The sequence below is a fragment of the Engystomops pustulosus genome, chromosome 2 (assembly GCF_040894005.1).
Source record: "Engystomops pustulosus chromosome 2, aEngPut4.maternal, whole genome shotgun sequence".
In the NCBI taxonomy this organism is placed as follows: Eukaryota; Metazoa; Chordata; class Amphibia; order Anura; family Leptodactylidae; genus Engystomops; species Engystomops pustulosus.
In genome coordinates this window covers 238,122,528-238,142,265 of record NC_092412.1, presented here as the reverse complement: position 1 = coordinate 238,142,265, position 19,738 = coordinate 238,122,528, and the positions used below count along the sequence as shown (strand labels likewise).

The 19,738-nt window shown below is 43.6% G+C and overlaps 2 protein-coding genes across 2 annotated transcripts in view; both read left to right on the top strand.

Annotated features, from left to right (window-relative positions):
- The window catches only part of LOC140119481 (stomatin-like), a 44,292-nt gene extending 42,197 nt beyond the window's left edge, over positions 1-2,095 (top strand). Inside the window, exon 8 of the mRNA XM_072138560.1 lies at positions 363-2,095. Within this exon, the coding sequence (XP_071994661.1) occupies positions 363-551 (189 nt within the window). The 3' untranslated portion in view covers positions 552-2,095. The remainder of the gene's footprint in view (positions 1-362) is intronic.
- Positions 2,096-4,086: 1,991 nt separating this feature from the next.
- Positions 4,087-19,738, top strand: part of LIPI (lipase I) — a 31,592-nt gene continuing 15,940 nt past the window's right edge. Inside the window, exons 1-2 of the mRNA XM_072138559.1 lie at positions 4,087-4,344; positions 16,942-17,318. Coding sequence (XP_071994660.1) covers positions 4,278-4,344; positions 16,942-17,318 — 444 coding nt within the window. The 5' untranslated portion in view covers positions 4,087-4,277. The remainder of the gene's footprint in view (positions 4,345-16,941; positions 17,319-19,738) is intronic.

Below are 19,738 nucleotides of genomic sequence, written 5' to 3'. Positions count from 1 at the left end.
CGGTGTCTGCTGCCAGGCAGATGGCATTGTACAGTGCCACCATGACAGGAGCTCATTGTTCTGGAAGTCATTACATGAGATGGGGATTTATAAGCTCATTGTAACAGCTTATTGACTTGTGTAGTGTCACTTACATCCTAGCCGGGTACACATTCCATACCTGTAATAGGTAGGTAAATAATAGGAAAATATGTTTATTCTGATTATAATTCAGGCTTTCCGCTCCTTTATAGACCAAACTTGGGCGTAACAGGTTATGCATGGAGCAGTGCAGACTAGATATATCAACCATTACACTTGTAACATGTGGGGCGAGAAGTCTGCGGTGTTCACCACTTCTTCTCCTTTTGTCTTCTCTCTAGGTGGTTGCGGCAGAGGGGGAGATGAACGCTTCTCGAGCCCTGAAAGAAGCCGCTGTCATCATGTCCGATTCTCCAGCCGCCCTCCAGCTCCGCTACCTGCAGACTCTTTCACACGTCGCGGCAGAGAAGAATTCCACCATTATATTCCCCATTCCTGTGGAGTTTTCCGCACTGTTATCTCGTAGCTAGGCACCGGCAGGGACAAGTTCCAGCAGGGTCATACCCACTGCGTGCAGAGCCCCCGTCTATTCTGCCTGTAATTCCACAGTCGTGTTATAACGTGCACAGAATAAATTGTTGTGTGATACGACCCCGCTCTGTATTTATCCCTCTTCTACTTGCAGCTTTATCACCGCTGCCTCTTCTACACATAGGAATACAATTCCAGAGATTCCTAAATAACCCAAGACAGAACTTCAGCACAGAATAACATGGACATGAGCTTTCCTTTCCTTTAGTAGACCCTGGGATCCAGGTGCTGGGCCCCCACCACTCATTCACCTGTCCCCTTACCTGTGAACGGGGATAAATCTCATTTCTGGTACAACCCCTGTAACGGTATATTTTGCTTTAAATAAATGGGGCACGTTTACTAAGAACAGTTCAGTGTGTACTATGTGCAGTTTGCCTGTGTAGTGTGCAGGGGGAGCCAGACTCAGAATTTCTGGCACACGTTCTGCATGAATCTGGCGCCCCCTGCAACTTTTTTTGGTGCACCTTTATTAGCTACAGTATCAATTTGCAAGATTGGACCCAATGCAGACGGACAATATTGTCCAGGTTGAATTGGACACCCCCAAAATCCTCCGCCAAACTTAAAGTTGGGATCCGGTCATCTCTACTCCCTGGTTGTCTTGGCCTGTTCCAAAAAAACTTGCTGTAGTCTTGCGCTCCATTGGCTTCTTGGGGACTTCCGAATTGTCATAGAGGAGGCTCTGTGCAGATCAGGGAACTAGTGATCCCTTGTTCTGGGGGGTGTATTGGGGATAAATATTATTAATGCCATACCCCTTTAAGCTGGGGCTGTTCATTGATAACATTCATGGGGACGCAAGGCACATCAGTTGTTTTACACATAAGTGGTAATATTCATTCATTAATATTCATTGCACCCTGGCGGAGCTGATTATAATATTACATGTAGCCACTGCTGGTTTTAGTGGATACTTTTGTACATATGAGGTGGTTTCCCAGCAGTGATATGAAGCCATGGGAACGCGCTGTTTGCTCTGCATTCCTGTCTGACTCATTCTTACTGTGAGATTATCTTCTGCTTCACCTTTTCACTCTTGATTTGCCAACGCAATCATTCTATTTTTTTGCAGAACGTTATGTTTTTTTTGTGAATTAAAAAAAAAAAAGTGTCTATTTGGGATATTTTCTTCATTCTGTCACAGACAATTAATTGCTCCCGACGATCCTGGATTCAAAAGGACGGTCCCGGTTTTTCAGGGCTGTCCCGGACAGTTGGGTGTTTGGCCTGCTATGTCCCGCTTTGTCCTGCACATCTCTTCTGTGTCCAGCCCCCTGTTCCTGAAAACAATCGCTCCCCAGGATGAGGAGATGGAGCACATAGGAGATGTGTGGGACAAAGATGCTGCCCCCCTCCTCCACTTCCGGCAACCACAGGTCAGCCCCCACTTTCTCCTCCCAGAGTGTACATAGACAAAGTGGGGCTGTGGGACGGGGCTGGGGGTGCATTGTGTGAAGGAGAGCTGATGAGGGGAACTGTGTGAAGGGGAGCTGCTGAGGGGCCACAGTAAGAAGGGAAGCTGCTGGGGGGGGGGGCACAGTAAGAAGGGGAGCTGCTGGGGGGCACAGTATGAAGAGGAGCTACTGGAAAATGCATAAGGCTAGATTACGACCTATTCTTTACATATGTTATTAATTTTTTAGCTTTGAAAACCCCTTTAAAGGGGTTTGCCCATAAAAGAAAGTTCTCAAATTTTAATCATAAAGTGATGTTTACACAATAAAGATTATTTTTAACCCCCTTACTTTACAATTTTACTCAGTTTTATTGCTGTTTTAGCCGTGTGGGAAGAGATACTGTGTGCTGACAATGTGCTTAGATTATCAGTGTACAGGGTTTACTACACTTTCATTTAGCTTTTGAACATTCACTAATATCTGACACATACACAATACAAGACACCAGGCACTGATTGCCGATCCCATACATTTGCATACAAACACATAGGCAATAGGCAGCGGGCCGCCCCATTGCGTTTTGATTCCGTTACAAAACAACGGACGATCCGACGGATTCGGACTAAGCGCAGGATTCAACATTTAAATTTGTGTCGCATCCAATGCACTTACATGCACCGGGAGAAAGATGGTAAACTCTGGTGGACCTGATCGGGGAAGCGACACAATCGGGAAATCGGGCCCACAATCTTTTTGAATCGCGGCAGATGTGTAACCGCCGGACATTCCGGATCGGGGATCGCAGAGGACCGGATAAGTAAATGTGCCCCATTGAGTGCAGGAAACACAATGTTAACTCAATGGGGCACATTTACTTACCCGGTCCCGTCGGGATCCTGCAGTGCGTTGTTCAACAAGGATTCGGGTCCGGCGCGATTCACTGCTGCTGCGCACAGGTCCGCCGGAGTTCACCTGCTTCTTCCTGGTGCATGTAAGTGCTTGATCTTGCGATACAAATCGTTTTTCAAACTCTGCGGTTTGTCCGAATCTGTCCGATTTCTGTCACGTGCAAGCTGGCGCCGATGCGTGCACCTAGAACCCAGGGCAATTCGGCGCAAAGCGGTAGTATTCGCAAAACCAGACGAAAGTGCGGCGTTCGGACCCTTAGTAAATAAGCCCCAATGTGTGATCAGAGGAGGAGCCTTTCAATTGCGTTTCATATCGCAATCAAAACTGCTGGTGTGAACACAGCCTCACCCATCAGCTTGCTATCCCTTATCCTAAGGCCGCAGTCACGCGTACCGCTAGGCGTCCGTTCATAACGCGATGCTAGCGCACAGGGGGAGGTCCTCGGCCCGAACGCATATGCGTTTCCAGAGAAACGCATGCGATCAGCTTAACAATCGCATGCGTTTCCTTGGAAACGCAAGTGCGTTCGGGCCGAGGACCTCCCCCTGTGCGCTAGCGTCGCGTTATGACGGACGTCTAGCGGTACGTGTGACAGCAGCCTTACAAGTAACTTAGGTCGGCGGCACGCGTGGTGTTTTGAACCCGTTTTTGGGCCGTTTTTAAACAGTCCATTAAAAAACGCATGTTTTAAAAACGCCGCCGGCCTAACTAGGGATCACATGTTGAGGAAATAATGCGTTTGCTAAATGGAAATACAATGTTACCTCGGCATGTGATCACGGGGGAAGCCCTTGAATTGCGTCTCAAAATGCAACGTGTGAACGCAGCCTCAGGGACCACAGAGATATGACATATATAGTATGTCACTTTTCTTTGCATAATTTTTTTTATATATTGTGGGACGGGGAGGGCCTTTATTTTCTAATAATTTGGGATTTATAGGCCGTGGTTCCTATTCTTTTATTATTGAACCGCTCAGATGACCTGCTGAGCTTACTTCTTGCTGTGTAATTCCCCACCTCACTGCATGATCTGTACAACTTCTGGAATTTGTTGCTTGTGACGTTTGCATAGGAACAACCCAAAAAAAAAATCAGTAGTGGAAGGACAGGTTGTACTCCAGTAGCTTCCAGTCATTTCAGGGTTAAACTGCTATGAAATCAGCTGTCTAGTAGCTGCCTATCCCTAGCAGGGAGGAGTCCAGGTAGCCTGCACCTCAGGAGATGTCACTGGTAGGCTCTGCACTTCCTGGTTGTCACCCTGGGTGCTGAGATTTGGACAGGAGAGTCACGTCCCAGCTGTGCCGGTGCCCCTGTACCACTTCTTACATGAGCCCTGTGAGCAGGAGCTGTACCTATGCTGCCAAGGTTGTGCCTGGGTCTCGGCTTCCTCCTCTCCTGTCAGATCTACTCTGTGAAGACTGGTAAGATTGTTACTTTTACTTCTTACTGTTACAAATCTTTACATGATAGGAAGTTTTCTTACTCCATGTTGTTATACCCCAGTCCTGCCGATTCCCTGGGGGGCGCTGTTTATGGTGACCTGTTTGGATGGTGGACGCTTTGGTCTACATTGACATACATTTTAGTTATTCTGTATTATTTCTACTTGTGTATCGTTGAATGTCAGGACACGGGAGGTCTGTGCGCGTTTTCTAGATCAGCTGCAGACTGGGGATTTGTTGTTTAAAATGGTTAAAATTAAATTGCACAAAGTAGAAATATATAAAAGGAAAAAAAGTTGAAAAACTTTTGTTGCTCACTTAATATCCAGTCTACGAGCAGCCGCTGCAGGGGTTACTAAACCGGAGTCAGTGTTGAATTCCAAGGAAAATAGAAAGTGGGAATGTGTGATGTGTGGGACGAGCTGCTGCACGACAACTAATTGAAATCGGGGACATACGGGTTGGAATAGGTTTGGAATGTCCATGGAAAACATTCCGCAGTAATTCCACCCGCAGCAAAAACTTTTGTCTTCTATTTAAAATTTTCATGCAGCAGGGATTGAATTTTTCAATAAAGGGTTTTTACTATTGTAGTTATTGCTTATCCACAGGACGATAATAATTCTTTATTTATATAGTGCACACAGATTACGAAGCGCTACACAGAGTGAATCTGTTTCATGGGGGATCCCTCAATCAGGAAAACAGGGGTCCCATTTTTCATTACTTGATGGAGGGTAAAGTTGCTGCTCCATGCATTACTATTGGAGTATCGGAAATTGCTGAGCACAGCACTCATGTATCTGTGGTGTTCTCCTAGACAGTGAATGATAGTGACGTAGAGAAACATAGCGCTGTGCTCAGCCAATTCAGACGCTCCCATAGTATTGAATGGAGCAGCAGGACACATCCCTGAGCTGCTGCTTAACTCAAATACTGAGAATGGGACCCCTGTTCTTGTGATCAATGAGGGGACATTCTCATTGCGGCTCCCAGGAGTTGGACCAATCAGATTCCCTATCCTTTAGATAACAATAAAACTTGGTAGAAGCCTTTAAGAAAGTGTCTACTGCAGCTGTGCAATAGCGATTATTTTGTAGCTAAACCCACAGTGATTTCACCACATGTGTCTCAGCTGATTTCTGGGAAATCATTGCTTACCGATTGTTGCTGAACTCCAGAATGGAGTCTTTTCTTGCAGGGTTATGGCTTTATTCAAATTTCTGTATTTTGCTTACATAACATGTATCCATTGAATATAATGATTGAATTTACACATCTCTGGTTTTTATTATGGACTATTTGGGGGTATTCATCTCTACGCCCGGCGCTACCTGATAAATACCCCCCAGTGGGTCTGGAATTGACTTCCTACATACCGTACGGGAATCAAGCTTTGTGGAGAATGGAGGATGTGTCCCTTCTGCTTTAAAGGGTCCTGAAATGGCTCTTGTGTATATGTGTATTGAGAGCAGGGACAGATGTACGAGGATTTCATGGGTGATGCTCCTTCTCAATATAAAACTTTGTGGGTGGTTTGGGTGACCATGGGCCCCCTAGAAGACTAAGGCCCCGGGCTACCATCCAAACCCCCTATATTATAATCCACTACTGTTGGGAAACCTCATAGAAACTGTAGGAATTTACTTTTTAAAAAAACTGGTTGCTGTGACTTTCAAAACAAATCAACCAAAGATCAACCAAGTTAATAATAGAAGTATATAGTTATGTGAATGAGCCCCAATTGCTTCACACTGTTTGTAGTTTTCTCAGTCATCGTGGAAGTTGTGGTTAGGACCAGCAGCATCACATTGTGTGTTGTCATTTCACAATCCCTACTTGTGACCTTGTGGTGTAGCATGTAGCCTAATGGCCAATGTCATGTCAGTCCCTTCCCTAGTAGCACATGTGATATACAGATCAGCAGCGTACAACCGCAGATGTGAACACAGCCATAAAGTACCCTCTGGGTTAAGACCTGTATTACCCAGTATTGTTTGTCTATGTTTAAAGGACACCTGTCATCAGGTCTGTGTCACTTGTCCTGTCACCTCTACCTGTTGGAGCAGCTCACAAGGATCCCATCCCAGCCTTTATCTAGTTATTTCATACATTAATCATTGTAAAATCATCTATTTTTTTATCATGTAAATGAGGCTGGTCACATGGTCAGAGGCAGTGATGTCACCCCTGTTACCCCTCCCCTCTCCTCCCCCTGCTCATGTCTGTGTGTAATGTATAGTAAAGCATGGCTACTGTGTGCTGTATCTGCTGACATGCTGCATCCTCCTAATATACAGGTGAGAGACACAGACATCAGCTACACATGAATCTGACATGTTCTGCTGTAACATGGCTGCATCCTGGAGCTGCTGTATCTCTCCTATACACACACACATGCACACACAGGCTGCAGGGGGCGTGGTCACCAGCACCAGGAAGCACATCATTATACAGCCTCACATCATTATACAGGCTGTCAGTCATGCACTGGGGGTGTGGCTGTACCTCCCACTCATGAATAGAGTGGACAGCTTGAATATGCTAATACTTCATTGGACATTTCACAGGTCATTTGCATACAGCTTTAGGACCTCATTGCTTAGGTTTACAGGCATGTAGAGGGACAATGAAGGGATAGAGGCAATGCTCTCTAATGGCAGTTTATGAAAATATATTTAGTTTAGGGGGGTTATTTTGCATGACGGGTTCTCTTTAAATGTGTGGACGTCTATGCTCAGGGCTCACCTACTGATAAGTTATTAAAGGAAACCTACCAAGAAGTAGTAGATTCCTCCTTCTGCCTCTGCCATAATCTGTAATATAATAATACTGGAACCTAACTTGTTACAAACTTTATTTTAATAATATGTAAAATAACTGCAGAGCCTACTGGGGCGGGGAGGAGCCTTAGCTCCTAGTGCCCGGCCAGGCCTGTACCCGCCCCAGTAGCCTCTGCAGATAATTTACATATTATTAAATTAAAGTTTGTAACAAGTTAGGTTCCAAGATTATTATATTACGACAGAGGCAGGCAAGAGGTATCTACTATCAGATCTACTTCTGATATTCCTCATGGTAGGTTTCCTTTAAAGGGGTTGTCCAGCCACACAATAGGAATAGCTTGCTAATGGGAGGCGGTCCTAGTAGTAGCAGAATGATGCACGTAAAACAGACTTAAAAACAAGAGTTTTTTTCTGCTTGAATTATTCTGCAACTACAGACATAGGATGGAGTGTACGTGTTTGAGCTGCCGCTCCATTTATTTGGGGTACAATGACTCCCAGTTCTAGTAATCTAATTGGGTCGCACCAATCGGAAAGTTAGATAGGGGATAACATGTTGTCAAGCCCTTTGACAAGCCATACATTAATGCTACGTATTACAGTTCTGTATATTGACATAGGAGGAACACGCTAGACTTTGCTCCGATGACTGTAATTCTGCCCAAATCTTGTTGACTGCATTCCATCTGCATGAAGTATTGTAAAATAAATATTCACAGGAATATCTACCAGCAAAGAAATCTCTATTCCACTATGTCCCCGGGGGTTTAGGAAATGGTATCTGGGGACTTCTGATACTGCAGATTTCATACAATTGTCATCTTTCGTCTAGATGCACACGGCAGTGAAAAACGGATGACAAACTTGCACAAAACATTGTTAAAAAATGGTTATTTTTTCCGTTTCTATTGAGAATCGGCTTTTTTCAGCTGAGTTGAGGATTTGTTGCAGAAATTTGGTGTATTTTTAGGATCTCTTTGCCATAGCAAAGGGTGAAATCTCTAATAGAAATCTGCAGCACACACAACACGACCTGACATGCTGCGGGTTTAAAATCCACAACATGATTCTGATTCCACTGCAGGTTTTTTTTTCCGAGGTTTGGAAAAGATTTGATCCACTGCATCTACCCTTATATTCTAGGGCACTGATGGTGAACCTTTTAGCTGCCGAGTGCTCAAAAAGACGACAAAACCCCCCTTATTTATCTCGAGGTGCCAACCAAAAATTAAAGCAGCAACTTACTGCTCCCTGTTCTTCCCCCCCCCAATCAAATTGGCCTCCTGAGGACAGCAACACAGTAGAAATATTGAAAATTTGCATCATTTTAGCTTCTTTCCAGTGTCCCTCTGTAGACCTGTAGGGGCCAGCAGAAGGTCCTCCAAAGATAATTCGGCCCTGTCTATTCATTCTCCCTCTTCCTACAGTCCCAAGTATCGAAGTAAGTATCAAAATATGAATGAAAGCAGCATCTTTTAAGTTGCTTGAGAAGATTCTTCGCATCCTGTCTGGTGTGCTGGGGAGATGGTCTGGGTGCCCACAGAAATAGCTCTGAGTGCCACCTCTGGCACCTGTGCCATAGGTTCGCCACCACTGTTATAGGGTATAGAGAGGTGTTCGGTAGTGATGGGAAGTCCGACTTTTTAGTCATTAGTCTTTGCTCAATTTCAACCTCCAGCTCTTCTGGCTCCTGATTGGCTCCCTAAGTAATTACATAGAGAATCGCCACCCATTCTCACTCCACTTTAACCCGAAATTTTCGACTCCTATCGTTTGCCTGAAAGAGCTGGCTCTTAGTGTTTGCTCGTTCACAAACGACCCACCACTAGTGTTCTGTAAATGTACAATCCCAATATTCCTGCAAGATTATATATGGAGCTACAGTTCCACCAAAACTCAAGATCCACCTGTTACACAATTATATCATCTGTATTCCAGATAAAAATGTTTCTTCTTGTGAGGCAGAGCTCAGGGCAATGTGCTGATAATATTCCTGATAATGTCCAGTATAACCAGTCCTACATCTACAGTCACTCCGCACCTCTAATGAATTTTCATTTACTCTGCATTGTAATTGTGTTGCTACAAACCATGTGTGACCCGGCTTATCTTTGTTACATAGTGGGTGGATTTGTGATGAGAAAACAGGTCCTTGAGAAAGAGTGCACTACTTACCTTAGAAATGTCTAGCAGTGATGTCATGAGTTGTTGGGGTCATGACTGTATAGTTTCTACAGCAGATTTGGTAGAAATAATGGGGCACATTTACTTACCCGTCCCATCTCAATCCCCGAGATGCGTTGTCCGACGAGGACTCGGAGCTGCCACGATTCACTAAGATCGTGCATCCAATTTTCTGCATGTGTCGCTCCCCCGCTCAGGTCACCTTCTTCTTCCCGGTGCATGTAAGTGCATGGCTTGCGACACAATTTTGAATGTTAAATTGAATGTCCGAATCAGACGGCCCACCCCCACGATTTCTGTCACATGAAAGCCGGCGCTGATGCGCCTAAATCCGATCACGTGCACCAAAAACCCCTTCTAAATGCGGGGCATATCGGAAATCGTCGGGTATTCCGACTATAGTGCGGTCCGCGGACCCTTAGGAAATGAGCCCCAATGTGGTGAACAGATCTCAGCTGTGCCAATTGTCCACAACATGTTTCCACTGGTGCCTTTCTATATGGCCCCATCAGTGTTCACTGGAACCTTCCATTTGCCATCAGTATATCTTGCTACAATAAGGTTGCAAAAGTCTTGAGGCAGTTCAGTGATTTAACCCATCAGGAGATATTCTTTTATCAGACAACAGTCGCACCAGCCAATATTATTTTTCACTAATTGCTTTCTAATCACTGATAGCTTTCAGCTGGTGTCACGACTTATGGCACCTCTCTTTCTTCACTTATCTACACCTGTGATTTGATTTCTTTGCCAGTGTGGATTGAATGGGATGTTATTGGCATCTGGTGAGACAATAGCACCTTTACATATGTATTTACTTAGGAAATTGGAGACATGTTCCGTACTTATTTCACCCACTTCACGTGTGCAATGCTATATCCATCATACATTGCTACAAATGCTAAAGATGGCTGAATTATTATCAAGCCAAGTTCAGACACATTGCTTCTAATATTCTAGGTGTTATACTACAATTTTTTTTATATAAGTGAACCAATTATTTTCTCTTAAAGCAGCATGTTGTTGTTTGGGGTGATATTCCTCCTAATACACTGTAGGCCATAACTGTAGATGTGGTCTTCTATACTTCCATACTGTGTAATCAGATCTTTTGTGGAAGTTGTAATTAGCAGCTGGGCTGTAGATTTATATTTCAGGATTGTAGCTGGACTTAGAGCACTGGTGGTGAGCCGTCACATTCTTTGGGTGCCATCACATGATTGCGCTTTCACTCCATTTGGGGACAGCATCTCAGTGCATGGGGGCGGGCCGTGGCCACTCGCATATGCGTTTCTATGCAAACGTATGAGATTTGTGCCCAGTCCCCGATGTCTTGTATTTTCACCAGGTGCTGGTTACTGGTCACACACGTCCCGAAGAAAGGACGCATATGTGATCAGCCATGGTACACCCCCTGGGCGCTTTGATTCAGTTTCTCTACGGAGTGAAAGCGCAATTACGGTACACTTTGTATTCAACTTCTTCAGTCGGTTTCAACATTGGAGAAGAAAGGATATAAGGAAAAGTCCATACAGAGAACTAAGAGCACAGCAGTGGGAAGATACTCCCCCAGTCCAGCTGCAATCCTGGAAAATGAGTCAATTTTCACAGATCTGCACGGACAATAATCTAACATTGGCTGCTACTTTATATATTTGAAAGCTGCAGGTAGAATCCAGATAAGAATATAAAAGTTTAATAAAGGTGCGGCACAATGTTTCCCAATTCTATTTGCATAGGTTCCCTACATCCAGTCTGTGTATTTACATGTAACATGTCCTGGTCTGCAGTCTGTGCTCACCATTATGAGAACGATTGATCGCACGTAGGTGTTATTGACTAGACTGAGGCCGGGAACTTTCCATTCATCCCCTCCGCAGGATGCCAGACAGGGTCACTAACCTTACTATAGGACACCATCAGGTCTTACTCATCCAGTCCATATCCATATACCATACAGGTATAATGTAATTATATACTATCAGGGGCGTAACTAGGAGAGGCAGGGCCCCATAGCAAAAATATGAATGGGGCCCCCCCCCCTACCCCCTCAGGAAATACATATTTGTATAATCACACATTTATACTCCCTTACACACATACACAGATTTATGCACTGATATATACATTCAAACACTTATTATTGATGAGAGATTCCTTGTCCTGCTGTCCTCTCCCCTAAAATTCCTTTTCTGAGCTACCGGCTCAGCTGTTATATAGATATTATGCTGTACAATGTGCAGCATAATATGTGTATAATGGTGCACATCCTATGTTCTTTTGTGTGTCAGGTCGGATACCGAGGCCCTCTGACACTGTGGGCCCCATAGCAGCTGCTACGGCTGCTGCTGCTGTAATTACGCCCCTGTATAATATATAATGTAGTGTAATATGCAATATGGATCTACGAAATATGTAGTGACTATTACCTGACTTATTACCTAAATACTAGTCAACATATAAAATTAGGTAAACTTCCAAAATTGTTACCAGTATAAGTTAGCTGAGATACAGGGGTTGACAGCCATGGACCCTAGGCTGTATGAAAATCATGATTCATAACAAATCTAATTATTTATTGTCATTTACTACCTTCACATTGGTACCATATTACCGTAAGTCACTTGGGGAAGGACTGCGGTCCCATCTGTCCACTTTTAATCTGCAGTTTGAGGACCTTTGTAGGACCTTCGAAGTTCCTGGAAGGACCCTATGTACGTATGTGTTGAGAGGTTGGGGATTTCATGGTCGGACGTCCTTCTCTTTATTATCTCTACACAGCAGTATCAGACTAGGCGATTGGTTCAGGAGGTCATGGGCCACCTATAAGCTGCCCAGGGCATCTGCTGAAACAGTCCATATTATAATCCACCACTACTGAGATAAAACAACCCTGTGTTGGAGGGATTGTATGTATTCCTAATCTAAGAAGGTATAATCCAGTCTTCAATGAATATGTAACGTGGTGCTGATTAATCTGTTGACACTAATCCAAAACCGCGTTACCTTGGGACACTCCCAAACATGAGAAGCAACGTGGCTGCCACCTCTCCAACATCTAACAATAATTATTGGCATAAATGTGTGTTTGCACATTAAATTTGGCTACAAATGGAGAAGAAAAAAATTTGACTTTGGCTTCATCTCTATCATTTTAAAGGGGAGTCAAACCATCTTTCACAAAGTTAAAAATGTCCAAAAACTAAATAGTAACTAATTAAAACCAATTAAAATGAGATAAACTCTCGTTTGTTGTAATTGGACATCAGGGAATAGAAAGCACAAGAGTCAATGGTGGTCTTGATGCCCCCTTATCCCTGGGTAGGTCCCATGTGCTTAATATTTGAGAAGGCCCATGGCGCGTTAGGGGACTGGAGTCAAATTTTAGTGAACTTTCATGTAAGAAACCTGCCATAAAAGTGGTTACATCCGGCGGCTCCACCTTTCCCCTGCCTTCCCTCCCCCATTTTCGGGAAAGGTGTTGAAAAACTACATTGGTGCAAAAATTTTTGAGTGAATGAAGCCCTTGGAGTTGTGTCTTTTCCATGCCAAATCGACATTACACAATGACACCCATTGACTATTGTATTGACGTTGTTCTCCAAGATTTCTCCATATCAGATTAGACCCCCCACTGATCGGATGCTTGAAGTGCTTGCAGTTCTCCACTAAGAGCCCTTCTGCTTTATGTGACATCACATCCATCAGTCACATGGCCTGTTTTGTAGATTGTCCGTTCAAGGGCTCGGCTGCAATTCCAATAACAGCCACTATAAGATGTGAGCAGCTGTTCTGGGTAAAGAGTGAAGAGCAGCAAACACTACGATGGGTTGAGGATGACGCCTGGTGTTGGATTCCTCTGGCGTGGATATTGATCACATGTAAGGATTGGGAATTACTAATAGATAAAATCTAATCCTGCAATACCGCTTTAAATATTAACATTAGAAAATATAAACTTCCTCTCGGCTCATTCTAGATGTTAAAAACAACTTCTAGGGCAGTGGTGGTGAACCTATGGCACTGGTGCCAGAGATGGCACTCGGAGGCCTTTCTGTGGGCACCCGGGCTGTCTCCCAGGCACAGAGTATACCAGACATTGCATCTTCCTGCAGTCTCAGGCAGTCCAAGTAGTGCCCTGCTATTTTAAAGTGACCCATCCTGTGCTGCTTGTTCCTGTCCGAAGAGTAAAAAGGTGTGGACAAGGTCCGATTTGAGCTAAAAAATTCTGGTAGCAATAAGTTTGTTACTGCCTAAATTGCCATGTTGGCACTTTGGGAAAACTAGTGTTTTTTTGGGTGCCATTTTGGGCACTCGATCTCTAAAAGGTTCTCCATCACTGTTCTAGGGTTTGTTTAATCTTTTATAATAATTTTACTGTATTCTTTGGAAAAGTACATAGGGGGGGTTGGAGAGAACCACAGACCCCCCATATACCAGACGGGGTCTATTTCAGTGATGTCACAGTTTATGGGGACAGATAGCATCTGTGGTCATCTCTATATATCTACTAAGGGCTACTGAACACTTACAGTAACCCGATTCGCAGTGTGCAATGAGCCTCAATGTAATGGTACAGTAAGTGTGAGAGCAAAGGGTGTGTATAACAGAGGGGGGGTATCGACATTGCATTGCAGTCTGGTGACATAACTTTTTTATTCTTTGTACTTTCTGCATGTAGACAGGGTGTGGATCATGCAGTGTGTTTGTACTGGAACATGTTGTATTATATAGAGACTTATGTTATCAGCCCTGGCCGCGGAAACCCATGTATAACTACAAACAAGTTTAGTCACTATTTATCAAGTGATTAATTTGTTACAATCCAAATCCCCTCCAGGGGCCGTCTTTTGTCCTGTTGTATTTGTGTCTGATTTATTGTTTTAGTTTTAGAAATATTTTATTGCCACTTGCAAATAAAATTTATTCTTTTTCTTCGTTTTTAGCTTTATTTTAATTCTTCTTTTTTTTGTCTCCATTCTGTATTAAATCCTAGCGAATGTGGACGGAATTATAGGATGTAATTGATTTTGGTGTCACTACAATAAATGTGGTGCTGTCTGAATGCTGTTGTAGAAGAGGTCACTTTTACCCAACAGCAAGTCATACTTTGACCCCATCACACCTCTGTATAAGTGATACCGGGATAGTAACCAGTTGACCACTTATTAGTAAAGATGTGTTCCATTAGTACACTTCATTGAATTCCATGATTTATGGTCATATCTTCAATGTAATCATTTCTGTTCTCTTTATTTTCAATCTGGCCCAGACCAGCACGACTACTTCTCTCAAACTAGCGAACTATGCTGTTCTGGCCTCTTGCTTTTATGCCACATGCCTTCCATTACAGTCACAACAGCATAATGACTGCCTGTAGACTCATTTTAGATGCTACTTTGCAGGGCGGCTCCAGGTTTAGGAGGCCCCTGGGCGATAGAGCCTCAGTGGGCCCCTTTGCAGTGAACTCACGTGGTAGCATTAAAAATTCAGAACAGTCTCCTGTTCCCTAGTTTATCATACCAATTAGCCCCCTTATGGTTATTTTATGTACAGCCCCCCCCCTCATCCCCATGGATTCCTTATGTACAGACTTTTGTGCCCCCCCAGGTATGCCCAGTGCAGGCGCCGGGTCTGGCACATTGCATTAGGTATGTACTCCCTGACAAATTGTGAAGGTATTCCCTTTTGATTCTGTAATGTATGAGATTATAATTCTTTTTTTATATAGTGTCTACGCAGTGCTGCACAAATGGGTCCCTGTCCCCATGGGGCTCACAATCTAAACAACTTAACAATGTGTTTTTTGGAGTGTGGGAGGAAACCGGAGGAAACCCACACAAACACGGAGAGAACATACAAACTCTTTGCAGATGTTGACCTGGGTGGGATTTGAACCCAGGACCCAAGCGCTGCAAGGCAGAAGTGCTAACCACTGAACCACCGTGCCGCCCATGAGTGTACACTAGGGAAAGTTTGCAGTGCACTGGAGTGCCTAAGCATGGGACGTGAGGGACACCCGAGCAGCCACTATATCTGCTTAGTGACTTGTAGCGCGAGTAGTTTTTTTAGGACCCAGTAATCCCCATTGAGGTCTCCTTTGGAAGTGTTTAATAGCAACTTTCATGAGCTGAAGACTTGCATGGCATGTGCTTTGCAGTGACTATGTGTTGTTGAAGTTCATCACAACAAAAGTAAACCCAAGGCCTGAGGCAAGACACGCTTTGGTGTGGAGTAGCTTAGGTCAGTAACGGTATATAGGATTAGGAGCGTCAGGTAAAGCCTTCAGCTGTCTTGGGGTGTAGTCTTATCTTATCTCTAGGACCATCCTAGGAGCTGTAATGCGTGCTGTTGAGACAATTTTTGTGACCTGCTTAATAATTTCAACCACACATTTGACAATTCCTAGGTTGGGAGCTGGGTTGGGACAGTTCCTAGGTCAGGACCTAGTTGAGACCTAGTGGCAAGTTTAATGATTTCAACCACACACTTGACAGTTCCTAGGTTGGGACCTAGTGATGACACCTCAAGATGGCTGGAGGCTTTTGAGAAGAAATGAAGTAGTTGTTGTTGTGTTGTACCATCACGTGTCAACCGCATCATCAATGGTGATCCACTATCCTCCATATCTGAAACGATCTGGTACCATCTTCTTGTGAGGTCATTGCCTCCAATAAAATGTTTTTGTTTAAAATGGATGTTAATATCGTAGATCTAAAAACTAGCCAAATAAATTAAGTCAATAATTCACATACAAAAGCTATTCCACGTTACGCCCTAGGGAAGAGGCAAATTGCCTAAAACTTTTGTAAACCTAAGGTGCTAGTCCACTGCCACTGATAGGGTTAAATTGCATCATTGCCTACCAAGAACTTGTTTACATGTTATATACGAGAAGAAGTGCAATTTCTTGCTTTTAATATGATGAATGAGGCGTCCTATATAATCAGCCGGGGTGTGTTCTGTGCCAGCCTGATCTACAAGAATCGGAACGCTCCAAACACTATGTGACAGTGGCCTTGGAATGACTTTCACAACCTCTTATTTTCTTCTTCCACTTCAAGTTTGTACAACTGGCTAATGCTGAATATCTGATAACGGGGCAATTAGATCCAACATATCGGAAGAGATTTTGCCGCATTATTTCCCTATGTGTTGTGTGTTGATGGTACCGGAAGTATCTCGCGTGGGGAATTTGGATTTCTACTACTTGTAAAGGCAGGGATTGATCCATTCTGATCCATTCTGGAATGTATAATCCTTGGAGGAAATTACAATAAGTCATGGATTAATATTCCATGCCAAGGAGAACCGTCATGGGGAATTTTATGTGTTGCTGTTCTCTATTTCCAAATTGTGACAATTTTTAAGTATTGGATGGCTTGCTTGTTTATGGGTCGTTAAATTTAAGGCTAAAAAGCTGAAAAACTGGAGAAAAAAATTGGGCTTGGGCTTGGGCCCCTGGCTACTGCCCAAACCGCCTGTATTATAATCCACTTCTGATTTTTAACATCACTCATTGGGACAAAAATACAGGTGAAAAGTGTACTTCTACTAAATTATAATCCACCACTGTCTTTAAGTCATCTCATTCTTGATTTTTCAGATCCCGGAGAGATATGCCATAACTTTACAGACCTTAACTTACCTGATGCCATTGTTGGGACTGAACTCCATGTGCAATTATTATTATACACCAGAGAAAATGCAAACTGCTCAGGAGATCTTAACAAGGAAAACACCACGGCTTTCAAGTATTTGGATGTTTCTAAAAAGACCATCTTTATCACCCATGGATACAGGCCGACGGGGTCTCCCCCTGTGTGGTTAGATGAAATTGTGCAGAAACTTCTCCATCTGGATGATTTCAATGTAATCTTGGTGGACTGGAACCGAGGAGCCACAACTGTGATCTATCACAATGCAGCAGGAAAATCCAAGAAAGTTGCAGAAATATTGAAAAGTCTTATTGATAAGATGTTGGTAGGTGAATGTGCTTCCTTCTCACGTATGATGCATGTTATCATGGGACAAACACTGCCTATAGTTGCATCTCTGTGGTACCTGGTACAGGTTCAAGAACCCATGAAAGATTGCTGGGTCTTTCGGGTTATTAGAGGGGTTATTCCCTCAGTTTCTTACTGACCTAGAATCAAGATAAGTTGCCCTCATGGCTGTTATGTTGTGTTATGTCGGTCCGATGGCTGTTCTTGCTTCCACCAGGTTCCTGAATCCATACAGAGGATTGATCTGGAATCGAAAGGTGTCATCCATTGTATAGTAAGGGTGAATAGAGCTAAGCTGCTGTTACACGGCTCTTCCACTAAATAACAGTTGGCTCCATCTACTGCCGGACCCCAGTAGCTCTTCACTGATGAAGTAGGGCCTGGGATTTGGACACCCACCCATCACATATTCTTGACCTATCCTAGGGATAAGCCATCAGTATGAAATAAATTTATCAATAAATTACAAACTTGGTGTTACCATTAGCTCCGAGATGCTCTAAATCTTTATATTATCATGGTTGTGTGTATTTACAAAAACAGAGAAGACAGCTCCACTTCTAAGAGGTTGTCAATGTACTTTGGGCTCCTAGTGGTGTAAAAATTAGAAAGGACTAACCTTGTGCCTTAGCTCTGGTTCAGCTTGGTGCCATCTCTTACTATCTGTCCTTGCCGGTATACAGAGGCTTAGTAGTGACCTTGTGTGACAGTGCCCTCCCACAACAGGCTCTGGCCGAGGCCTTTACTTCAGTTTTATTCTTTTATTTAGATCAAGCTCCGGGACACTATTTTACTGAGGTCTCCAATGTAGTTTAGGTTCCCACCAGACTTGTACCTACCTTTTTTTTTTCCTGATAGAAACTTCTGAGTCTCCTGTGATGCAAGTGGCCATGAGTAGTGATTTCTTCACCACAGAATTTCCTTGTGCTAGTATTTGATGCTGTCTCTCTCACGCTATGTTGTCATCCTGCCTTGAGGTCTTGCACCAGAGAACTATTACACTCTCACTTTCACTATTGTCTACCATTAGTTTTATCCCACTCTCCTAAATCACAGCTAGCCAAGGTTCTTATAATTTGGGAATGGGGGAGCAGTATAATTCCTAACGTTGATCACTGGTATGGTTTTTCCCAGAAGTTTAAAAGATATGAAGAAATCTATGCCGATAAAAGTGGCACCAGGGGGAAATGGGCTGAGTTTTTGGGCAATTAGAAATAGAATAATGGGGGTCATTTACTAAGGGCCCGAATATTTCCGATTTGCGCCGATTTCCCCTGAATTGCCCCAGGATTTTGGCGCACGCGATCGGATTGTGGTGCATCGGCGCTGGCATGCACGTGACGGAAATCGGGGGGCGTGGCCGAACGAAAACCCGACGGATTCGGAAAAAAACGCTGCATTTAAAAAAAAAAAAAAAAAAAAAAAAAAAAAAAGTGTCGTGGAGCTTGCACTTACCTTCACTAGGAATAGGCCGGTGAACTTGAGTGCGTTCCGATGCTCTTCAGCACTACCCGGTGGACGTTGGAGGAACTGCCTTAATGAATCCCGGCCGGACCCGAATCCACCGCAGAGAACGCGCCGCTGGATCGAGAATGGACCGGGTAAGTAAATCTGCCCCAATGAGTCAGTGAACTGAGCCAACTTGATGGAAATGGTAACCAATAGATAGGGAAATTATGTCTCCCCCCCCCCCCCACCTTTTTTTTTCTCTCTTGCCAGTGGGTTGGGAGGGAAAGAGTTAAGTGTATAAGAGAAAAAATGTATAGGAAATAATGTTCACAGGTTGTTTTTTTTGGATGATACTCTTTTTATGTTTATCGTCATTCTTTCGTTCCCCATCCCGATCCCTCCCTTTCTTTCTTTTTCACAACCCATGCAGAAGATGACAAATAAACAATGTAAACTAAAAGTGAATCTAACATGAGTCACCAACGGGTTGTGTTGGATAGAAGACGTATGTGTAACACAGGATTACTGTATAATCCCGGCTGAGTCAGTCAATGATCAAAGGTCACTGTGCCTAATGCTACAATACATAGGAGAAATTCTTGGGTAAGGAGGAGCCTTATCGTTTGGTGGGAAATATACTGCACTATTTACTGCCAATCCTATAGATATCTAATAGATTTCATCGTAAGTCCTAGGTCTTGGGCGGTAGATGTTGGTTTGTTGGATGACAGATCTGTCCTAGAGTTCTGGCTTCAAGTATTAACTGAAGTAACAATTCAAATATAATCAGAACCTTAAGGGATTTTTCTAGACTAAACATTCTGAAAAAGTAGGAACAAAATAAGTCCCTGATGCCAGATTGTTGGTGATCAAACACCCAACCTCCCCCACAAATCTGCTCCATAGCTGAAAATAAGTGACTTGCCATTGGAGGTCTTACCCTTGGGA